This window comes from Schistocerca nitens, chromosome 7 (genome assembly GCF_023898315.1).
Source record: "Schistocerca nitens isolate TAMUIC-IGC-003100 chromosome 7, iqSchNite1.1, whole genome shotgun sequence".
Classification (NCBI taxonomy): domain Eukaryota; kingdom Metazoa; phylum Arthropoda; class Insecta; order Orthoptera; family Acrididae; genus Schistocerca; species Schistocerca nitens.
This window is the reverse complement of record NC_064620.1, coordinates 103,603,072-103,627,294: the sequence shown is the minus strand read 5'-3', so window position 1 is coordinate 103,627,294 and position 24,223 is coordinate 103,603,072. Positions and strand designations below refer to the sequence as shown.

Below are 24,223 nucleotides of genomic sequence, written 5' to 3'. Positions count from 1 at the left end.
ATATTTTCCATGCATTCAAAACATCATTTATGAAAGAAAATATGGCTTCTGTTATAGAATTAAATTTTAATAATTCAGATTTACTTTTACTAATGATGTTTTTCATAGAATAGTTTTTTACCAGTTCTTGCTCATGATTAAATTACTGTAAGATTTAGACTTGATTTTACAGATAGCTGTCCGTACTGAGAAGATATTCTAGCACTTTTAAATTGTTGACAGGACTCAGCAGCATGTGATCGTGCAACGAAGTACTTCTGGTTTTTGGGTGTGTTCTTGGCTAAAGTGCTACAGGACAATCGACTTGTTGACCTGCCACTGTCACAGCCTTTCCTGAAGTTGATGTGTGGAGGCGATCTGGTAAGCGGCATTGGGCCTAGTTCCAATATACGACCCTCAGATGATGATCCAATGACATCATCTCTACTTTCTGAAGAGAGTGAAAAGGAGTTGGAACTGGATCCTCCAAAACCAATGTTCATCACAGAAAGTAGACCGTGGTAAGCCTACAGCAACATTACATTTTGGTGTGGCCTGTTAATGTCTTGGAAGTCGTGTGATTCTACTAAAACTTAGCCTGTTTGTTACAAAGTAAGTCTAACTGGTAGCATTAAGTGCACACTACTTACATAAAATATGGCTGGCATGAGAATTTTGGAACTGATATACCAACTGGTTAGTGATTTTTAGGTGGGTCTTCTTACATAACAAAGTCGCTGGTTTGTATTTATGTGTGTCTTATCATCTCTCTATTAAAGCGTTGTTAGGAAGTGGTAAAATAGTAACCTTTACCCATCCTAGGATTTTGTAAAATTTCCCAACCAATTAGAGTACTGTTTCGCGTAGCCTATCCTATGTAAACTTTATGTCTTGGAGGATACATAAGACAGAAAAATGATAATCTGTTAACCAATTTAGCTGTTTTTGTCACACCTGTTCTGTGATTATTGATATCTATGCATAGGTAAGTCATTTTTTACAAAATAGATGCAGCGTTGAGTACTAAGGTGTCCATCCATTTAGGATGAAAAAAGCTGTGTTATAAATTTTCACTGTTTGAATTAGGGCTATTGTCATGATACTATGCCACTGTGGAAAAATCTATGAAAGGATCCTGGAGAAGAGAATAAGAAGCAGTATTGAAAGTAGACTGCAAGAGGAGCAGTACGGTTTCAGACCGGGAAGATCAACAACGGACCTCATATTTGCGGTAAGGCAACTGCAGGAAAGGCATTATGAGTACGGGAAGGACTTAATCATGGCCTTTGTGGATATTGAGAAGGCGTATGACAGTATCTGTAGGGACAAGCTCTGGGATGTGCTGAACGCAAAAGGGATGGATGAAGAGATAACACGAAAAGTCAGAAAAATGTATGAGGGAAGTGAGAGTTGTGTGAAAGTGGGGAGGGAACGTACTGCATGGTTCAAGCTGGAAAATGGGCTGCGACAGGGAAGTGCACTTTCGCCTTTATTGTTTATTATTGTTATGGATGAAATCCTACAGCAAGTATCAGATGCAATTGGAGATCATAAAATGAAAGCAGTGCTTTTTGCCGATGACCTGATGTTATGGGGAAATTGCGAGAAGGAGGTGCAAGAGCAGTTAGATGCATGGGAGGCAAAGGCAGCTCAATATGGAATGCATTTCTCTGCAAAGAAAAGTGAAATAATTGTCACAACAAGGAAGAAGAATAGGCCAAATGTGGATATAACTTGTGGAGGGGAAAAACTACAAGTGGTAGAGAACTTCAAGTACCTGGGAAGCATGATTGAAAGTAAGGGGGGAAACGCAATGGAAATAAATGAAAGGTGCAGAAAAGCAGAGCAGTTCTACAAATGCATTAGGGGGCTTATTTGGAAGAAGGAGGTGCCACATAAATCCAAGGGAATTATATACCGAACCTACTTTGTCCCCATATTGGCATACGGAAGTGAGACATGGGTATTGCACAAAAGCGACAAAAGTAGAATACAGGCTAGTGAAATGAAGTTCCAGAGGAGCAGGTTGAGTGTAACAAGACGAGACAGATTGCGAAATGTGTATGTGAGGGAAAAACTAAAAGAGGAACCAGTACAGGACAGGATAGAAAAATCAAGACTGCAGTGGTATGGACACATGAAGAGAATGGATGAGGGAAGAATTCCAAAGAGGATGTTTGATCTGCAACTGGAGGGGAAGAGGCCCAGAGGAAGACGAAGAGATAGATGAGTGAAGGGAGTGAAGGAATGTGTGACGAGAAGAGGAGAGAACTGGACGAAGGTGGAAGAGGGGGAATGGTGGAAAGACAGAACACGATGGAGAGGCTTGTGTTCCCGACAGACCCAGCCAGTGGCTGGAAACTGTCCAAGATGATGATGATGTCATGATACTAGTTGTAAGTCAGGAAGCAAAATAGCTGATGAGCAAATACTATGGATCATATTTCTGAATCACTAATTTTTCCTTTAAGCTGTTTCCAGTAATCAGTAAGTCACATACGTATCTAATGCCCTCAAGTTTAAATATAAAAAGTTGATCTGAAACATAATTATGTCATATGCTAAGGCAACTGCTCATCACATACAGGAAATGTTTCAGTGGCTAGACACACAAACATGAAGTTGTACAGAAATAATTGATTTAATTGGAGGTTTTTTTTATTATAACTAATACATACAGAATGTGTTAATTCATTCCCTTTAGATTAACCTTACGTTAATCCATGGTCACATGTAATATCTGCATTCTGAGATACTCAAATATTTTTAATTTGTTCTAGTTCCATGGAAAATAGTGAAGTCTAATGTTTTAAGTCTGAACTTCTGATTTGCATTTTTGTAATATTTTACTTTATTTTTGCTGCAGGTTTCACAACATACTGGGCCCTGAGGATTTAGCAGTTGTTGATCCCGAACGTGGAAAGTTTCTGTCGCAACTAAGTGAATTATCGATACGTAAAGCACGGATAATGCAAGATAATACGTTGTCTCCAGAGGCACGTGCCCACCAAGTAGCGAACCTTGCACTGTGTGGTGGAGTACGACTAGAAGACCTTGCTCTTACATTTCAGTATCTTCCAGGTTCCCGTGACTTTGGTTTTACTGCCATAGATCTCGTTCGTGATGGTGCCGATGTAGAGGTGAGTGGATCAAGTCTTAATGCTACCGTCTTGTAAAAATCCTAAAATTTGTTGCTTTACTCCTGTTAGTTCAGTAGCAGACAACAAAAAATAAAGTTGGGCAGTTTCCCTTGATTTGCACATAGATTTGCTGGCATTAGAAAGTTAGAAAAGCAAATAGTAGTAACTGCGTCAGGTGTCGCAGTTAACACACTGGACTCGCATTCGGGAGGACAGCGGTTCAAATCTCTATCTGGTCATCCAGATCTGAGTGTCCCGTGCTTTCCCTAAATTGCTCCAGACAAATGCTGGATGGTTATTTTGAAGGAGCTTGGCTGATTTTGTTTCCCATCCCTCCCTAATCCGAGCTTGTGCTCGGTCTCTTATGACTTCATCGTCAACAGGGCAGTAAACTCTAAGCTTGCTTCTGTCAAATACTTTGAATAACAGAGCATAGATTGATGTTTCTTGACCTTCAGAAAACATTTGATACAATTCCACAATATCACCTAGTAAACAGAATGTGCATGCAGAAATCAGACGAGATATGTGACTAGACTGCAGACATCTTACAAAACAAACACAGTACTTTGCAGATGACAAAGTTGTGTACAGGGAAGTGACACCATTAGAAATAGTTATGATATGCAAGGAGACTTGTATACAATCAGCACCTGGTGCAAAGATTGGCAGCAGCTGACTTTCAACATGAATAAATGTAATTTAACGTAAATAAGTGTGGGCGACAATCGATCACTGAAATAAATCACTGCTGAGTAAGTATCCAGGCATACCTGGCTGGAGTAATTTTAAATTTAACAACCACGTAGATCTAAATGTATGGAAGGCTTAAGTTTATTGGGAGATGGTAAGGAAGTATAACTCGGCCATGAAGGTGGTCACATATAGAGCTATCATTTGAGCAATTCTGGTTTATTTTGTGATGATGTGGAAGGCATGCCTGTTTCGGTTAACACAGATGGTAGAGAAGGTTCAAACAAAAGCTTTGTCTCGAGTTTGCGTAGAGTAAGAGTGACAAAAATGTCCATCAAATTTTTGTTAGGAGATTTAAATTTTTTGTGCTCATAACACATTACTTTACACGCATGGGCGACATCAACAAAATACAAATTACAGCATTAGGTGTGTGCACAGAGAAGTTTTTTTTACAATATTCTACAACTAAATAATTCAAATAGTAAGATGATAATTCATTCCATAGTGAACAGTAGGTTTTATGTGCAATTTTGTGCTGTACTTATTTCTAGGATGGTATTGTGACTTGCATTATTGTTGTTATTTCTTTCCTTTCTCAGACATTATGTCTGGTTAAAAATGGAAAGTGATGCGGACCTTGATGAAGCGTGACTTCTTTAACAGTACGGTATATATTACATTGCATTTAGGAACTTTCGGGTAATTGAACATGTATCAATAATTACAGATTTTTGTAGTTGTATATATGTGTTTGGATGTAGCTGTATTGCGTTGATGTACTAGTGGATATTGTGTGGTATGACTCTGGTAGTTGATACTATAATTGGTATAATGTCAACATTATCCTGATGCCACTTCCTCAGCCAGTTGGATGTATTTTTCAATTTTTTTCTCCTGTTTTCTTAAGTATTTTTGTTGTATTGGGTATGGATATTTCGATTAGTTGTGTTAATTTCTTCTTTTTATTGGTGAGTATGTGGTCAGGTTTGATATGTGGTGTTGTTTTATCTGTTATAATGGTTCTGTTCCAGTATAATTTGTATTCATCATTCTCCAGTACATTTTGTGGTGCATACTTGTATGTGGGAACGTGTTGTTTTATTAGTTTATGTTTTATGGCAAGTTGTTGATGTATTATTTTTGCTACATTGTCATGTCTTCTGGGGTATTCTGTATTTGCTATTATTATTATTATTATTCAAATTCAGACAATGGAAAACCAGGTTGAAATATTAACAATGTAATAAAAAGATAGACTACTACTTAAGATAAAGATGGCACGTGTAGTTGCAGACAGGAACGACTAAAAAACATTTTTTACATATTAGCTTTTGGTTGCAGTCTTGGCACACATGACCACCATCTCTGGCAGCTCAGACCAGAATGCAATCTGGTCTGAGCTGCTGAAGATGGCGGTCATGTGAGCATGAGGTGCGCTCACTTGTGTGAATGAATTTGCACGCATTTCTTTCTCAGCTAAAGGCTGTGGCCAAAAGCTAATTTGTAAATGTCTTTTAGTTCTGTCCATCTGCAACTTAACGTGTCATCTTTATGGTAAATAGCAATTTATCTTTTTCCTTACATTGTTTATATTATAATTCATGTTAGATTCAAGTTGTGTCCCTTTTATGAAAAAGCCACTGCTTTTATCACTAGTAACTATTTCCTGTCAATATCTTAAGATCATTTGCTTGCAAATGATGAAAAACAGCAAGTGTGGCATGTGGATGTTTTCCTGTTGAAGTATTAGTTATGTTAACTGTATGCCTTGTATGCCAACTAGCTCTGCAGATGATGCAGAAATTGATGAAATGTATGATGAGATAAAAGAAATTATTCAGGTAGTGAAGGGAGACAAAAATTTAATAGTCATGGGTGACTGGAATTCGAGAATAGGAAAAGGGAGAGAAGGAAACATAGTGGGTGAATATGGATTGGGGGAGAGAGATGAAAGAGGAAGCCGTCTGGTAGAATTTTGCACAGAGCACAACTTAATCATAGCTAACACTTGGTTTAAGAATCATAAAAGAAGGTTGTATACATGGAAGAAGCCTGGAGATATGAGAAGGTATCAGATAAATTATATAATGGTAAGACAGAGATTTAGGAACCAGGTTTTAAATTGTAAGACATTTCCAGGGGCAGATGTGGACTCTGACCACAATCTATTGATTATGAACTGTAGATTAAAACTGAAGAAACTACAAAAAGGTGGGAATTTAAGGAGAGGGGCTTTGATATACTGACTAAACCAGAGGTTGTACAGAGTTTCAGGGAGAGCATAAGGCAACAATTGACAGGAATGGGGGAAAGAAATACAGTAGAAGAAGAATGGGTAGCTCTGAGGGATGAAGTAGTGAAGGCAGCAGAGGATCAAGTAGGTAAAAAGACGAGGGCTAGTAGAAATCCTTGGGTAACAGAAGAAATATTGAATTTAATTAATGAAAGGAGACAATATAAAAACGCAATAAATGAAGCAGGCAAAAAGGAATACAAACTTCTCAAAAATGAGATCGACAGGAAGTGCAGAATGGCTAAGCAGGGATGGCTAGAGGACAAATGTAAGGATGTAGAGGCTTATCTCACTAGGGGTAAGATAGATACTGCCTACAGGAAAATTTAAGAGACCTTTGGAGAAAAGAGAACCACTTGTATGAATATCAAGAGCTCAGATGGAAACCCAGTTCTAAGCAAAGAAGGGAAAGCAGAAAGGTGGAAGGAGTATATAGAGGGTCTATACAAGGGCGATGTACTTGAGGACAATATAATGGAAATGGAAGAGGATGTAGATGAAGATGAAATGGGAGATACGATACTGCGTGAAAAGTTTGACAGTGCACTGAAAGACCTGAGTCGAAACAAGTCCCCGGGAGTAGACAACATTCCATTGGAACTTCTGACTGCCTTGGGAGAGCCAGTCCTGACAAAACTCTACCACCTGGTGAGCAAAATGTATGAGACAGGCGAAATACCCTCAGACTTCAAGAAGAATATAATAATTCCAATCCCAAAGAAAGCAGGTGTTGACAGATGTGAGAATTACTGAACTATCAGTTTAATAAGTCACAGCTGCAAAATACTGACGTGAATTCTTTACAGATGAATGGAAGAACTAGTAGAAGCCGACCTTGGGGAAGATCAGTTTAGATTCCGTAGAAACATTGGAACACGTGAGGCAATACTGACCCTATGGCTTATCTTAGAAGCTAGATTAAGGAAAGGCAAACCTATGTTTCTAGCATTTGTAGACTTAGAGAAAGCTTTTGACAATGTTGATTGGAATACTCTTTCAAATTCTAAAGGTGGCAGGGGTAAAACACAGGGAGCGAAAGGCTATTCACAATTTGTACAGAAACCAGATGGCAGTTACAAGAGTCGAGGGGCATGAAAGGGAAGCAGCGGTTGGGAAGGGAGTGAGACAGGGTTGTAGCCTCTCCCCGATGTTATTCAATCTGTATATTGAGCAAGCAGTAAAGGAAACAAAAGAAAAATTCGGAGTAGGTATTAAAGTCCATGGAGAAGAAATAAAAACGTTGAGGTTCACCGATGACATTGTAATTCTGTCAGAGACAGCAAAGGACTTGGAAGAGCAGTTGAACGGAATGGACAGTGTCTTGAAAGGAGGATATAAGATGAACATCAACAAAAGCAAAACGAGGATAATGGAATGTAGTCGAATTAAGTCGGGAGATGCTGAGGGTCTAAGAAATGATATGCTTAAAGTGGTAAATGAGTTTTGCCATTTGGGGAGCAAAATAACTGATGATGATCGAAGTAGAGAGGATATAAAATATAGACTGGCAATGGCAAGGAAAATGTTTCTGAAGAACAGAAATTTGTTAACATCGAGTATAGATTTAAGTGTCAGGAAGTCGTTTCTGAAAGTATTTGTATGGAGCGTAGCCATGTATGGAAGTGAAACATGGACGATAAATAGTTTGGACAAGAAGCGAATAGAAGCTTTCGAAATGTGGTGCTACAGAAGAATGCTGAAGATTAGATGGGTAGATCACATAACTAATGAGGAGGTATTGAATAGAATTGGGGAGAAGAGAAATTTGTGGCACAACTTGACTAGAAGAAGGGGTCAGTTGGTAGGACATGTTCTGAGGCATGAAGGGATCACAAATTTAGCATTGGAGGCAGTGTGGAGGATAAAAATTGTAGAGGGAGATCAAGAGATGAATATACTGAGCAGATTCAGAAGGATGTAGGTTGCAGTAAGTACTGGGAGATGAAGAAGCTTGCACAGGATAGAGTAGCATGGAGAGCTGCATCAAACCAGTCTCAGGACTGAAGAAAACAACAACAGTATTTCATGTGGTCATTCACACAGAGCTATTTTATAAGACAAATGAGGATATACTGATCCAAAATTCGACACTCCTTAGAGTTCGACAATTAAGGTATGGTGATAGCCTTGTTAATAGATTTAGCCTGGAGGTTATTTTTTGCAGACATGGTTGTTGTTTCCACGAAAGACTGTCATTTATGTATAAATCCAAAAAAGTTACTTCCTGAACAGGTTTTTGGGAGAATGTCTTCATTCGCAATATTTTGTCTATTTGGACCACTCAGTTTAAAGTGAATTATATGTATTTTTTCTGTGTTAACTTTGAAGTCCTCTGTTTCAAAGTGAGCTCTCGTCTTTTCAGTGAAATCTTTAATCTCTTCAATAAGGCAGGGCTCACTGTGTCTCCAACAGCTACCATATGTGTCATTGGAATACATAATGATCAGATGCTTACTATATAGAGATCTCGAAAAATCACTTACGTATCATCAATATGAAGAAGCCCTTGAGGGACATCAAAACATATAGTTCTTATTCTTGACTGTCTTCTCTCCGGTACTTCTCCACTGTCATATAATATTGTCTCTCATCATAGTTCTTGATACGAGAGCATCAGTGATGACAACATCATTGGAGAGGTCTTGCTGACCTCTTCTGAAACCATACTGGAAATCACCTTATGTGTCATCACTGTTGTAGTGTTTAAACAGTTTGCTGCATGTTGAAATAGCAAAGTAAGTCTGTAGTTCTGAACATGCTTTATTTCACCTTTGGTGTGTAAGGGTTTCACTAAAGCCAGGTTTTTACTTGTTAGGGAATGAACTGTCTTTGAGAACACATTTTATCTAATAAAATGTGTTAAACTAATGGTTCATCTTTACATTTTTTAAACAGAAATGGAAGAATTGCATCAAATCCTGCTGCATCCCCCACCAATCCCTTCCTCTCTCCTGAGGCTATCAATAAGATGTCAAATGGCACCAGTGCTTACTGCAGGAAATATAACGTTCAACAGTATCTCTGAAGTAAACATCAGAAATATTTTTCTAATTACAAGAGGATTGGAAATATTTTTTTGACAGTTAATCGTACATCATTTGGTTTTGGTGCATTGATTTTGACTGGTATACGCACAACTACATGTGACACAAGCCATTGTTTGACTGAAGACATATGATCCCATAAAATGTAGACATAAAATGTGATCACTTTATGAAATTCTTTCTTAAAGTTATTTGTAATTCTGGTATTCATAAAATGATACTTTTGCTTATTTTTATATGATGGTCATTTATATGAAAATGATAGGCCTATGTACTTAAATTTATCTTTCAAAATACTTGACACCAATTTGTAGATTTCTTTTCCACCACCTCAATTTTTTTTTATACCTTAGTTATGAGGGATTTGGTTGTGGTATGCACCACTTCTCTACCACTTTGTGTCTCCAGGTGCTACAAACAAATGCCATTCAAAGAAAACAGGAAGTGCCAGTGTGAGAAGTTAGCACAATTTGAGAATGATTTTTTTCCCCCTCCATGTAATAAGCCAATAACACGACCTTCCATGTTGTTATGATGCTAAGATAACATGTAGGAAATAGAAGTGTTATCTAAGAGTAGTAGGAAGGAAGTTTTCTTGTTAATCATTTCCATGTATATTTGTGCTGCTTGAGCAGGATTAACAGGAGAAGTGTCCTTCAAATCATTCACCCTTCAATTCAGTCTGTATAAGTAATCATAATTTTCCTATGGTTAACTTTTCAGGTTACTCTAGACAATGTAGAGGAATATGCTGAACTGACCACAAATTTTTGCTTGGAGCGTGGTATTGCACGGCAGTTAGAAGCTTTTCGTGCTGGATTTAACAGGGTGTTTCCTATGGATAAATTGAGGGCATTTAGCCCAGATGAAGTACGTGTCATGTTGTGTGGTGACCAGAATCCACAATGGTCCAGAGAAGATCTGTTAACTTACACTGAGCCCAAACTTGGATATACTCGTGACAGGTATGTGCAATTACACTAATGGAAATTCCTGAATGGAGCAATATGTAAAATAAAAGGAATAGCAATCGCTCACCTATAGCAGATTGATGTGTGGAGTGTGGTAACACAACAGAAAACAGCATTCACACTAGCTTTCAAGCACTAGCTCATTTTCCAGCAAAGTACACACATTCACACACACACTGCCACACAGACCGTGATGAGTAGTTGTCTTTCCTTTATTTTACTTATTATATTAATGCCTGTTTTCAAGAATACTCTAAAGAATTGAAACTTTTATATCTCAGTTCTGTTTGTAAGACTGGAACTTGATCCCAGGTTCATGCTTTTCACTATCCCTGCTCTTATAGGCTGACAATGGAACTGTCCGATCCAACATTTCGAATCCTTCACTGTACTTTTTTTGTGCAAAAAGAATACACCAAAGAAACACAGTGTGTTAAAATTTTAGGTGCTAAGGCACACAGCAGGTGTTTTAAAGGAATGTTTGAACTTGCCGAATGCATAGCTTGCCAGATGGCTGGAGACACGTACACCCCTGCCATAGTTGTAGCAGACAGTGAATGTGCATCATGGAGGTTACATGTCCTCGGTTGATGGCACATCGGTAAACGGGTACAGGCACAATGTGATCGTAATTTGTAGTGTGAATTTCAGTTTCCATTGATAGTTGCTCTGAAATAATTGTACACAGTTGCTATTCACTCAGATTTGCCTCTTATTTAATATCCATATTAATTAGCAGCAGCATTTGCGGTATTGCTAACACTGGAGATAAAAACAAAGTAATTTTCTTTGTGGTTTCTTGTTATATGGTTGCTAATATCATGTGTCTTTGTGGAAGTTCTAGAGGTTCACAGTAATGTGGAATACAGTTAATGTTTTCAATCTTGCAAAGATGAAATATGAATAATGTGGTACCAGTATGCGATGAAAATCACCTACTTCTCCTGCAGGCCTTGTATGTTTCCTGTTTATCATCATTGGACATTCATTCCAGTGATGTCCACATTCTGTTAGAAATTGTTGGAAACATCAGAAGAAACAGGAAATAACTCGGATAAGTACATGAATTGTGGTTCGAATGAAGATTGTTATGCTAATTAAAGTCCAGAACAAAAACAGAGTACCTATCAAGCAAAAACAAAAAGGCACGCAGAGTAATAGCTTTCAGTGAGAAAGAAAAAGCTATAAATTTTTTGGTCAAACGAAGGAGGGAGAAAATGCTTAAACTTAAGCAGTGTGCAGAGCTGCTTTCATGTCATAAAATATGAAAGTAAAATGTACAAATGGAAGAAAGATTTACGTGGGGATACAAAATATGAGCCAAAATGTAACTGGCAAAAGTGTGAAAGGAGAACTATTTGAAGGATTTAGAACTGCTCGTGAGAGCCTGTGCACCATTACTGAAGGGGGTCTAGAAGATCGGGTGCTCTGGATTGTAAGTGAGATGACCATTACTGATTTCCATGCTTCTTCAGTGTAGCTAAGCAGATTCAAGAAATTGTATGGAAAAGGTAGTTACAAAATTACAAAGTTTGCCTCAAGAAAAGTGTAGAATTGAAGTCATTAATAGGTAATACTGTAGAGAAATTCGTAGCCAATCTAAAGCAGAGCTTATTTTTGTCTCCTAAAAGCTACGTATAAAGCCAGTCAGTCAGATTTAGTGCAAACCGCACTTTATCATTTGAAGCAAAAAATTATCATTGTCACTTGTGCAGTCTATGATTGCTATGAGACATTTATATACAAAAGTACCAGTGGTAAAGTGTCAATAGATTGCTGTTTCTGCAACTTTGTCTCTCTCTCTTCAGGAACATCAAGGCAATTTAGGACCAAAAATTAAGACAAAGGGCTGTTCACTTGCAAAAGTCTTGTAATCAGTGTAACAAAGTGGAAAAATGGGAGAGATTAATTTTCCATTTTACATCCCAAACATCTTACCACTTACAGAGAATAATTCATTGCTCTTGTTAGACTATTGGCCTGAACATAATGTTACCTATGTCTTTAGGAGGAAGACAAAATACAGGGTGATTCAAAAAGAATACCACAACTTTAAAAATGTGTGTTTAATGAAAGAAACATAATATACCTTGTAACCGCCCCTGGTGTAAAACCTGTCCCATGCACCCTCCCACCACCAACTACTCCAGTCCTGTAACCCGGAAGGTGTACACGATCAAAGGCAGAGCCACGTGTGAAAGCACCCACGTGATCTACCAACTGACCTGCCTACACTGTGACGCATTCTATGTGGGAATGACCAGCAACAAACTGTCCATTCGCATGAATGGACACAGGCAGACAGTGTTTGTTGGTAATGAGGATCACCCTGTGGCTAAACATGCCTTGGTGCACGGCCAGCACATCTTGGCACAGTGTTACACCGTCCGGATTATCTGGATACTTCCCACTAACACCAACCTATCCGAACTCTGGAGATGGGAACTTGCTCTTCAATATATCCTCTCTTCCCATTATCCACCAGGCCTCAATCTCCGCTAATTTCAAGTTGCCGCCACTCACACCTCACCCGCCATTCAACAACATCTTTGCCTCTGCACTTCTGCCTCGACTGACATATCTGCCCAAACTCTTTGTCTTTAAATGTGTCTGCTTGTGTCTGTATATGTGTGGATGGATATATGTGTGTGTGTGTGTGTGTGTGTGTGTGTGTGTGTGTGCGCGCGCGCGCGAGTGTATACCCGTCCTTTTTTCCCCCTAAGGTAAGTCTTTCCGCTCCCGGGATTGGAATGACTCCTTACCCTCTCCCTTAAAACCCACATCCTTTCGTCTTTCCCTCTCCTTCCCTCTTTCCTGATGAGGCAACAGTTTGTTGCGAAAGCTTGAATTTTGTGTGTATGTTTGTGTTTGTTTGTGTGTCTGTCGACCTGCCAGGACTTTCATTTGGTAAGTCACATCATCTTTGTTTTTAGATATATTTTTCCTACGTGGAATGTTTCCCTCTACTATAATAATATAACCTTCTGTTATACATCATTACAAAGAGTATTTAAAAAGGTTTTTTTCACTCAAAAACAAGTTCAGAGATATTCAATATGGCCCCCTCAAGACACACGAGCAATATCAACCAGATACTCCAACTCGTTCCACACTTTCTGTAGCATATAAGGCGTAACAGTTTGGATAGCTGCTGTTATTTCTCGTTTCAAATCATCAATGGTGGCTGGGAGAGGTGGCCGAAACACCATATCCTTAACATACCCCCATAAGAAAAAATCGCAGGGGGTAAGATCAGGGCTTCTTGGAGGCCAGTGATGAAGTGCTCTGTCACGGGCTGCCTGGCGGTGCTTGAACCAATTTCAGACGATAAGGTTTCATAAGTAACCTTTTTCGTAGGACTCTCCATACAGTTGATTGTGGAATTTGCAGCTCTCTGCTAGCTCTGCGAGTCGATTTTCCTGGGCTGCGAACAAATGCTCGCTGGATGCGTGCTACATTTTCATCACTCGTTCTCGGCCGTCCAGAACTTTTCCCTTTGCACAAACACCCATTCTCTGTAAACTGTTTATACCAATGTTTAATACACCACCTATCAGAAGGTTTAACACCATACTTCGTTCGAAATGCATGCTGAACAACTGTCGTCGATTCACTTCTGCCGTACTCAATAACACAAAAAGCTTTCTGTTGAGCGGTCGCCATCTTAGCATCAACTGACGCTGACGCCTAGTCAACAGCGCCTCAAGTGAACAAATGTACAACTAAATGAAACTTTATAGCTCCCTTAATTTGCCGACAGATAGTGCTTAGCTCTGCCTTTTGTCGTTGCAGAGTTTTAAATTCCTAAAGTTGTGGTATTCTTTTTGAATCGCCCTGTATAATTTTGATTCCACCAGGAGCTAATAGTGTGATTCAGCCTCTCAATAAAAAAACTTTTTCAACAGAAAATTGTTATACAAGATAATTTTCCACAGATTTTTGTCATCAGCAGAACCGCATTGTTAAAATGAAGTCATTTCTGCATTGTCATTTTTCATAACCAGTCTATAAATTTGATAAAGTATGCCTGGTACACAGCCAATATGCAGAACAATGGGCATGACGATTTTCTTACTACATTGCAGTTCTGTCTAAATAAAGTACTAGTAATTACTGTGAAGTACCTCAATGCATTAATTTTTCTTTTATCAGGCACGCCTGGTGTAGAGGAAATGTTTGTTTTCATATCCAATAGACGCTTTTGCATTTTTGTGTCAATTATAGAGAATAAACAAGGAACTGTTTCATTATTGGCAAAATATACAATATTCAACAATTATTATAAGAACTGTGCTACAGGCATTTGTTATAAAGTATGTAATATCAACAAATTAAAATCCCAATCAGTGGAAGTCGTCTGTAATGTTACATCGTACACTGCCTTGATTTTTCTTTCCTTTGATAATCGCTTGCTTAACAGTTAATCTACAGTGGTTTAGCTGTTGATATGAACTGCAAGTTATTAAAAAACTTCATTATGGCAGACATTTTTGATATGGTTTAGTGCATTTATTTTGGTATATTCTTCCTGCATGAAAAATTTCAGGGTAGTTTTCAGCTTGTCAGAGTGGACCATTCCCTTGTGAGACTGATAACCTGCCTTCACACTTGCGATTTGTTGAACATACAGTGCAAAAAAAGCTGCAGTTTTTTCTCCTGTGGCTGTAGAGGTGTTGATGACAATTGCAGTGAACATAAAGAAATAAAATTATACTACTTAAAAATTTGTCATGATTTGTTGCCACTATGACCGGATCAGAGTAACAAAGTGGTTGACAGCAAAGCACAGTTGATCGTGGAAGGGGCCGATGTAGATTGACCAGTGTGCAAGTGTACATGATGACTGTAGCAGCAACAGCTGTGCAGTTTCTTACTGGACTACCTCCTCATGCCGCCTTGTAATGGGTAGTATTGAGTTCGCTTTAAAGATTGTTATATCCTTGTGGCTTAAGAAAAGCACTCCCATGTATAAAATGATACCGTTTTCCTATTATTTGTGCATCTCAACAAAAGCAACATAAAGAGCACTGTTTTTACAATAATCAGAATGAATTGCATTCAGTCATCATATTCAATACATAAGGGGTGTTAAAATGGATCTGAATCATTCACGTAATACAATAAGAAACAACATTAAAATTATATAAACTGCTTTTGAGTACTTACCAATCACTGTGATGTGTATGCAATGTGTCATACTTGTGCGAAGGGCTATTCCTTAAAAATGAGGTGAGATTTATTGTGCGACTGCAGTACACTCCATTCAATCAATAATACAAAATACAAACACAAAAATAAAGATGAATTAAGGCAAATGACTGTCGTTATCTGAGCTCTGGTCTGTGGACGAGCCACTGGAGTTGCCCAAGGACGTAGTTATGTTTTCTATATTTCTCTCGAAACACACATCACGTTTCCACACTTCTTTAACAACCATTTCTGTGTGGTGTACAGCATTTCTCCTCTTCTCTGGTGTTACTTGTGCCACTGCTCTCTCTAACAGTCTTTGCATTTCTGCCACAGTGAGGCTTTTGTTGTTTGTTGTCACGTAATTTTTAATTTGTGCCCAAATAATTTCAATGATATTAAAGTGGCATTAGTATGGAGGAAGCCTAAGAATCCTGTGGCCAAGTTCTTTAGTTACCTCGTCCACAACATACTGTTGAAACTGTGGCTTATTATTCTTTGCACCTATTTCCTTGAGCTCCTCCTTACGTAAATGGTCCTGAATTTACACATTGTGGAATTTCAACCATGTCTGCTTTTTTTCGTTGCTGTCATTGGAGCTTTATCTTTAATAACTGAATGTATGGGGCATTGTCCATTACAATGACAGACAGCCGATCTAAGTCTTCCGGTAGTATCCACTTGAACCACTTCAGAAAATTATCGTGGTTCATTTCCTCATGGTAGTCGTTTGTTTTCCTCGATTTCTAAACGAGGAGACAGTTACATATGAAACCAGATGCAGTTCTAGGATGCAAGACAATAATTCTTGCTCTCTGTCCCACTGGAATAGCAGAACTTCCACATATGCCATCATCTGTCCAGTCTTTTATGACAGAATGACTGGCATTTATCCAGGTTTTGTTGAGCCACACACCTTCAAACGCCTCTTTAACTATAGTTCTTAAAAATCAACAATGCCTCTCTCCATTATAATTTTCCATTCTTCAATTTTTTTTATAGCGAAAACTGAGGTCTCTGACAACCATTAACAAAGACATTTTGCTGCCACTGAGTAACTTTGCCTCCCGAAGAGTAATGCATCTTCAAGGCATCTGCAGTTCTTTTGACTACCTTTATTGGAGGAAATAGAGTTGGACCACTGTCTCTCTCTTTCTAGAAATACTCTAGCATCAAGCGCACAAACTCACGTGTCTGGCCACGCGAAACATGAGTAGATTGCTGAACTTTCCATACCTACACTTTTTTGCTCACTTCCACTACAGCTTCAGACATTCTGTAGTGCAAAATAAACTCGCCTCACAGAGAAATCAATCACACAGTGAAATGGACCACAAATGAGCATCATCTAAAACTCATATACACCACATCTGAAAAAGAGTTATCTTTCACTAAAGTTATTAACATTATATAAAATACATCTGGAGCAATTAAGGCTATCAATTGACTGGAAAAAGTGCAGGTCATTCCCATTTTAAAAATAGTCACCAGACACACGCACATAATTAGAGGCCTATGTAATTGGCTTAAATCTGTTGGAGACCTATGGAGGTTGCTTCATACTCGCGCATATTGGCATTTTTCAAGAAAGAAAATCTGTTCTACAAAATCATTATTGAATCTGTAAACAGAGATCTTTGTTTGTCCAAGAAACCCAGAGCACTGTAGCCAAAGGCACCCAGGTTAATGCCACATTCTTAGACTTATGGAAGGCATCCAGTACAGTTTCACGTTTTCATTTAGTGAACAAAATGCAAACTTACCAAGTGTATGACCAGATTCGTAACTGGATTCCTTGCAGATAGAACTCAACATATGATTGCTAATGGAACAAAATCAACAAATGTGAAGATAATTTCAGGAGCAAACAAGGAAGTGGTACGGGGCTGTTACTATCTTCGATAAATGTACATTATTTAATGGATAATGCTGGAGGCCCTATAAACTATTTGCAGATATGAACCTCTTCAAAATTGTCAACCTTGCTCCAAATTGTATAACAACAAAAATAAACAATTATTGACAGAGTGTGTGTATTGTCCTGCCGCCTATTGTTGAGTAGATTTTTTGTCTATCCATTTATATTATATTGCCTCCAACTTGGTTAGTTAGTATCTTCTACATTGTATATCTTGATATTTACCGCTTCCTTTGTCAGTTGCTGAAATCAGTGGACTGCTTCCTTACTTTGTACCTCATTAGAAAGCTAGGTAACTCATTTATCCAGCTTCCTTTCTTTTGTTTCCCTTCTGCTCCTTCTGCTTTTCACTTAAAGCTGAGAGGTATTATAAAAGCTGCTTCAATACTTAGTTATAAATTAGAATTGTGTGTGTGTGTGTGTGTGTGATAGGTGTTATGAGGTTCATTGGAAGAATCCTAAGGAAATGCAGTCCAAAAACAAAGGAAGTAGGTTACAGTACACTTGTTCACCCACTGCTTGAATACTGCTCACTGGTGTGGGATCCGTACCAGATAGGGTTGATAGAAGAGAGAGAGAAGATCCAACGGAGAGCAGTGCACTTCGTTACAGGATCATTTAGTAATTGCAAAAGCGTTATGGAGGTGATAGATAAACTCCAGTGGAAGACTCTGCAAGAGAGGCGCTCAGTAGCTTGTTACGGGATTTTGTTGAAGTTTCGAGAACATACCTTCACCGAGGAGTCGAGCAGTATATTGCTCCCTCCTACTTACATCTTGCAAAGAGACCATGAGGATAAAATCAGAGACAATAGAGTCCACACAGAGGCATACCGACAATCTTTCTTTCCACGAACAATACAAGACTGGAATAGAAGGGAGAACCGATAGAGGTACTCAAGGTACCCTCCGCCACACACCGCCAGGTGGCTTGCGGAGTGTGGATGTGGATGTAGATCAACTCAATTGATTTCAGGCACAGCTTTTATCTCTTGTATGACTTTTAAAGCAATCCATTTTACTGCAGCATTATATTCTGTTGATAATTAAACGACATGTAAACAGTAGAAGCAACACACTGTGGTCAGTTTTACATATACATTGTATAATTTTGTTTAATTATGCTCACAGCATTCACTGTCAACTTACAAGTTGCTACAAACTGCTGAAAGTCACTTCGAACATTTTTCTCAGTGTACTAGATTAGCCATGACGGTTGAAGAAATACTAACTACAAATATGCTTGAGCTGGTTGCACTGTATGAAATAAATTGTGAGCAGTTACAAAGCAAACATCTCAGTATTTGGTATACCCCATGATATGACAGCATTCGCATGCTCATCTGGAGTGGGTTGTTATTCTTAGTAGCTGAAACAAAATTGTGAGACTGACATTGAATTTCTATATTTTGCAACCTTTTAAACAATTACTTAAATTAATTAAACAAATGAAAAACATGAGCTAGATAAAGAAGGTTGTGTAGGTGTTTTATAGAAGGAAGAGGTGTTCAAAGTCAACAGAAATCTGAGTGCTGAAAATTAGTCAGTACCAATAGTAATGCTCAAAATTTCTCAAGACCAAGGCAGTAATAGATAAAACTATATTGTTCAAAGCTGCCTGTCTTAACTAGTGATTTCTTTAGCATAGTTATTAGCTACGCCATGTGGTGGCTTGAATAGTAGATACATAGAAGCATTTCAAGGTCGAAGAGCTGCTTGTTTTGCTGTTGTATTTGAAAAAGTTACATTAATGGCTACCATATTTGATACTGTCTGTGATTAATAGTGCATTTGTTGCTGTCAGTAGAAATTAGGTTTCTTGGTTATCTTAGGTGTTGCTTGCTTAACAACACGTTCGTCATATCACAAGTCACTATAGAATAGCAAATCAAAATTGGATTTGTTAATAAGAATAGTTGCAATAAGAAACAAGATGAGCCTTCCCATTTTATACTTTCTCCATCTACATAAACACTCTACTTTTCATTTCTGTGGGAGTAGTGTGAGGAGGAACATTAGCCTCTGTTTGTGTTTCACACAGTACATGGGTTAAGATATAATTTCCATATTTGTTATTGTCTGTGTTGTCTTCAAGAATCTTGAGTTTCCAATGTGCAGAGATACATAATTTTAATATTTTACCTTGCAGTCCCGGTTTCCTACGCTTTGTGAATGTCCTGGTGGCCATGTCAGCTGAAGAGCGTAAGGCGTTCCTGCAGTTCACAACAGGATGCTCCTCACTACCTCCAGGTGGACTCGCAAATTTGTATCCACGATTGACAGTTGTACGAAAGGTGGATGCAGGCGAGGGTAGCTACCCATCTGTCAACACATGTGTGCACTATCTGAAGCTGCCAGACTACCCAACAGAGGAACTGCTGCGACAACGTTTACTAGCTGCCACACGTGAACGTGGTTTCCACTTGAACTGAATGTGCTCACCAGTGTCATTTCTGTGTCTGTTATACAACAGCATGCCATTGTGTATCACTTGTGCTTTGGGGGGGGGGGGGGGGAGAATAAGATGTGAAATGGGGCGGAGGAGGGGGGATAAATCACTGTCAGTGAGAATTATTGTTCCTTTAAATACACAGGCATGTGCATAGTGAGAATGAGACTTGTGTTAATTGTGTATTTTTTGTAGAATTTCCAAAGTTACTGTTTTACTTTAAGATGTCTACTTTATTTTGTATATAATTGTTTATAGTCAATATGTTCATGTACAAGGAAAGACTTAAACCTGTCAATAATATGTTTTGTCTTGTCTTTTACTGTGGCTCCTAGTGATCCTGTTGGAATGTTTATACAAGTGGAGAAATCGTCAGTTTCTTCAGTGACCAGTTTCAGACACATTACGTCTGCATTGAATAAAGAAAATAGTGGACATGTAAAATAGTGAATCAGAACTTCTAAAGAATTTCATAAAAATGTTGGAGTAGCAAGATTTAATACATGGTGAAACAGGGAACCAGTAAGCTGAAGTACAGTTTGAGCATACCTCAATTGTTTTCATCCAGTGAACAGAAAAATACGGAGAAACTTGTTTGGGGATGTGAAAAGTTCATTGTGATACCACTGATTATGATTGCAGACTTTTAAAAAATACTTTGTAGATAGATAGCCGGTTGATTTCAAAAGCTATACTTAGCTGTTAAATTCATATGACAATGCGTAAAGGTAAGATATCCATAATTAAAAACACACACACACACACACACACAATCGCACTTGTGCGTGAAATGTCTGTTCTGAAATGCCATAGTCTGGCGCTTCCTCCCCACATTCATTGAGAAATTATATTTTTGCAACAGTACTTTGTGTAACTGAAGTGACTCCTAACATTTGGACCACATTTAAATTGACAAATCCCACACCAAGCCCAAGGGGAACAGTTTACTTGAAATCTTTGCTTTCACATTGATATTTCTTAAATATTTATTTTATTGCTCTTGCAATGGTTGTTATACTGATTGCCTACCAGAGCTTTTCACTATTATTTGTGTATGCTATGTTTCAGTTGCCTGCTAGTCAGTGCGTATGTGAATTGAAACCTGTTTATAAGCCCCTTCGGATGCACCTACCAACTTGTATTTTGACCTTTCTACCATCATGATACACTAAACCACTCTTTTTTCATCTCATCTTTCCTTTCAGATATTTTTGTCTTCTCCACCTCATGTTTACGTTAATAAAGTATTATTCAGGAATAAAGGAGACAACTCACCGAAAGGCAGAAGCGCTGCATCGTCGACAGGTATGCAAACAAAAGGTGCAGAGCTTTGCTTTGCTAGCTTTTGGAATGAAATTCTTTCTGAAGCTGTAGGAGAAACGGTCATGCGTGTGTGTGTTCTCCTACAGCTTGAGAAAGGAATTTCATTCCTAAAGCCAGCAAAGCAAAGCTCTGTACCTTTTTGTTTGTGTGCCTGTCGACAACACAACACGTCTGCCTTTCGGTGAGTCGTGTCCTTTATTCCTAAATAATTTGTTATTCTCATCCAGAACTTTCTGTACACGTATCATGTTTGTTACTTTTTATTGTTCGTTATTTTTTGCTGGTGTTTTAACTACTCACTCGCTTTTGATGTGAGTTATTAAAATGCTTGTTATATAAAATTCATATAATACTTTTCACTTTCCACAACATCCAACCTATTTTTTCCCAGAATTTAGAACACATTCCTGTCCAAAATCTTGTAAATATTTCCCGCTTCTCCCTCACTACAGGGATCAAACCATTAGTTAATAAACCTTGTGATCTTGTTACACATGTCACTTCTCTTTGTTCATCACTTTCTTTCCTCGCAGATAAATACTCCTTCATTGTCCATAGTTATAAGTTTGGTGTTTCTAACTGTTAAAAGTATGGCATCCTCCATCTATCTGTTAAACAAATAGTGTTGTTTTGTGTATATAGTTATTGCTGCACTCTTACTTTCACATTTAGGTCACACAGGCAAGCCAGCTAATTTGTTTTGTTCCATTATCTGTGTGCTCACTTTCAGCCAGTGTCTTAATTCCATTGCATCATTTCCTCTTATCAGTTCTTCTTCCACCTCCTGTGCACTTCTGGACGCATTGGCTTAACTGATTATAATTCAGTCCACTTATTCCTTCTCTTGTTACCACTTTCCTAAGCTATTATGTCTCATTTTTAGCTTCTAGTAACAAATCTCTACATATTGTAAGTCTCGGGGCCCAAGAATTTTCAGAGTACTTTTATCTTTTATTTTGATGTCCTCATTCCACACTTTCCTATCATTATTAGATTTTACTACATACAAGCATGCAACTTTCATGACTGAATGAAGATGTTTTATTTTAGTCACATATGGTATCACTTTCTTTCAACTGTGCTTCTTTGGATGAGGCCACTTTTGTTTATTCACCCACTCTAAAGGTGGAATGGTTTGGTCATGGCTAGTTTTCCAAGAGATTGTGAGGGAATATTGTCTATTCCAGGAAGCTTGTTTTGATTTATTCCTCCAAATTATTGTTACGGTATCAGTTCTACCATCTTGTCATCTACTTTCTCTTCCCTTTCTACGATGCTGCCTTCAGATTTGTTGTCTTTGTATAGTGCTTCTGTATCTTCCATGTGTCAGCCCTCTGTTTTTTGTTTAGTACTTGCTGGCCATTTAATCTTCTTCATATTCACACAGGTGTTTTCATTCTTTCCAGAGGTCTCTCTAATTTTGTTGTTGGTGGCTTTTATCTTTCCGATTCATGTAGCCATTTTGCACTTCGTCAGTTTCTCTTTTTAGACATCTGTATTCCCTTTTGCCTCTTTCATTTGCTTCATTTTTCTTTATTTTCTTTTTTCATCAGTTAGATTAAATCTCTCACATGTTATCTGTGGATTTCTACTGTACTTTGTCTTTCTGTTTATTTGATCCTTGGATGCCTTCATTATTTCATCTCTGAGCTACTCATCTGTTTTATCTCGTATTCCCTTTCCTTGTTTATTTGAATCGCTACATCATTGCTCCTTTTACAACTCTCACCAACCTGTTAGTTTTCTCAATTTACACAGATCCCATCTCCTTAATTTCCTATTTTTCCGCAATTTTATTTTTAACCTGCAGTTCGTAATTGGAAATGTGCTCGATCTCTTACCATTATGTATCTGAAACGTTCAGGTGTCTCCAGGTCTGTTTCATCTATACAACCTTCTGACATGATTCTTAACCATGTTTTAACAGTATTAATTTACGTTCTGTGCAGAATTATACCATGCACCTTTCCCTTTAATTCATTTTTCCTATTCTATGTTCTCGTGATATTTTTCTTCCTCATGCCTTTCCTACTGCTAAATTCCAATCACCCATTTATATTAAATTTTCATCGCTTTTAACTATTTGATATTTTTTTCCCATCATATATTCTGTCAATCTCTTAAACTACAGAACTATGAACTGGTACTATTGTGGTAGGTATTGGCTTTGTCTTTCTTGACTATGATTATGAGAAATTACAAATTATAAATTCTGTTATTAATCAAAAATGTTAGACCATTTTAATACGCTCAGTGTGTACACTAGTGCTAACTTTGTATTCCGACCAGACTGTACTTCATTTTTACCATATGAGTGCTGCAAATCCTTAAGGAAGTAGAACATGAAATGTTAATCAAAAGGTGTAATCTCGTAATGATTCATTTTGATCTTAAACCCTACTTTTTGTTTCTTTAGATTTTATAAAATGAAGATGAGCCAGACATCATAGACGGGAAGATCTGTATCACTTACTGTTTAAACTGCTGACATTTGCTTTGTCACATTTCTAGTGAACCGATACAACAATAGAATTTCATCAGAAGAATGCAGAAAGAAAGAAACTTGAATAACACAATTACCAAATCCCATCTTGTAATTATGATGAATTTTGACACTGGTAATACCGAAGTGTACTTAAGAGATCTTATGCAGCAAGTAGTCATGCTTCTCTAGATGTGGTTTTGGACAGTTACTGTGTTGTGGAGATAGTAGGCATGAGTGGTCGGTTGTGCACTGGTGTGAAGTTTGCAAACCTTATTCTAAAGCCATTAGTAGTATGGTATCCTTCCTTACGGCAGGCCTTGTCGTGGGTTAAGCCTCTTCCACTTCCGTCTGTCCATAGCCAGTCTTTTCATTTCTGAATATTTTTCGCCTTTGATATTGTCCAGCATTTTATATTTTCTTTTTCCCTCCACCATTCCTTCAATTCCTTCCTTCAATAAACAGGCCCTCCTCAAACAATGTCCAGTCCAGTTCATTTTCTCTTTCTGATGACTTTCAGCATGTTTCTTTCTTCTCAAACTCTTCTTAATACTTCTTCATTCCTTTTCTTCTCCATATCCACATCTCTAGTGTCTCCAATATTCCTTCCTCAATGTCCAGGTCTCCACACCATACAGTGCAACACTCCAGATGTAACATTTGGCAAGTCTTTTCCTTAGATTTTTGTTTAGTGGTCCACAAAGTAATTTCTGTTTCCTCTTGAATCCTTCTTTTGCCATTG

General features: G+C 38.0%; 1 protein-coding gene across 6 annotated transcripts in view; it reads left to right on the top strand.

Annotated features, from left to right (window-relative positions):
- Window positions 1-19,979, top strand: part of LOC126195416 (E3 ubiquitin-protein ligase HECTD1) — a 314,241-nt gene extending 294,262 nt beyond the window's left edge. For all 6 annotated transcript variants that reach the window (XM_049934021.1, XM_049934022.1, XM_049934020.1 and 3 more), the window contains 4 exons: window positions 223-500; window positions 2,846-3,119; window positions 9,876-10,117; window positions 19,377-19,979. In XM_049934021.1, coding sequence (XP_049789978.1) covers window positions 223-500; window positions 2,846-3,119; window positions 9,876-10,117; window positions 19,377-19,659 — 1,077 coding nt within the window. In that variant the 3' untranslated portion in view covers window positions 19,660-19,979. The remainder of the gene's footprint in view (window positions 1-222; window positions 501-2,845; window positions 3,120-9,875; window positions 10,118-19,376) is intronic.
- The last annotated feature ends 4,244 nt before the right edge of the window (window positions 19,980-24,223 follow it).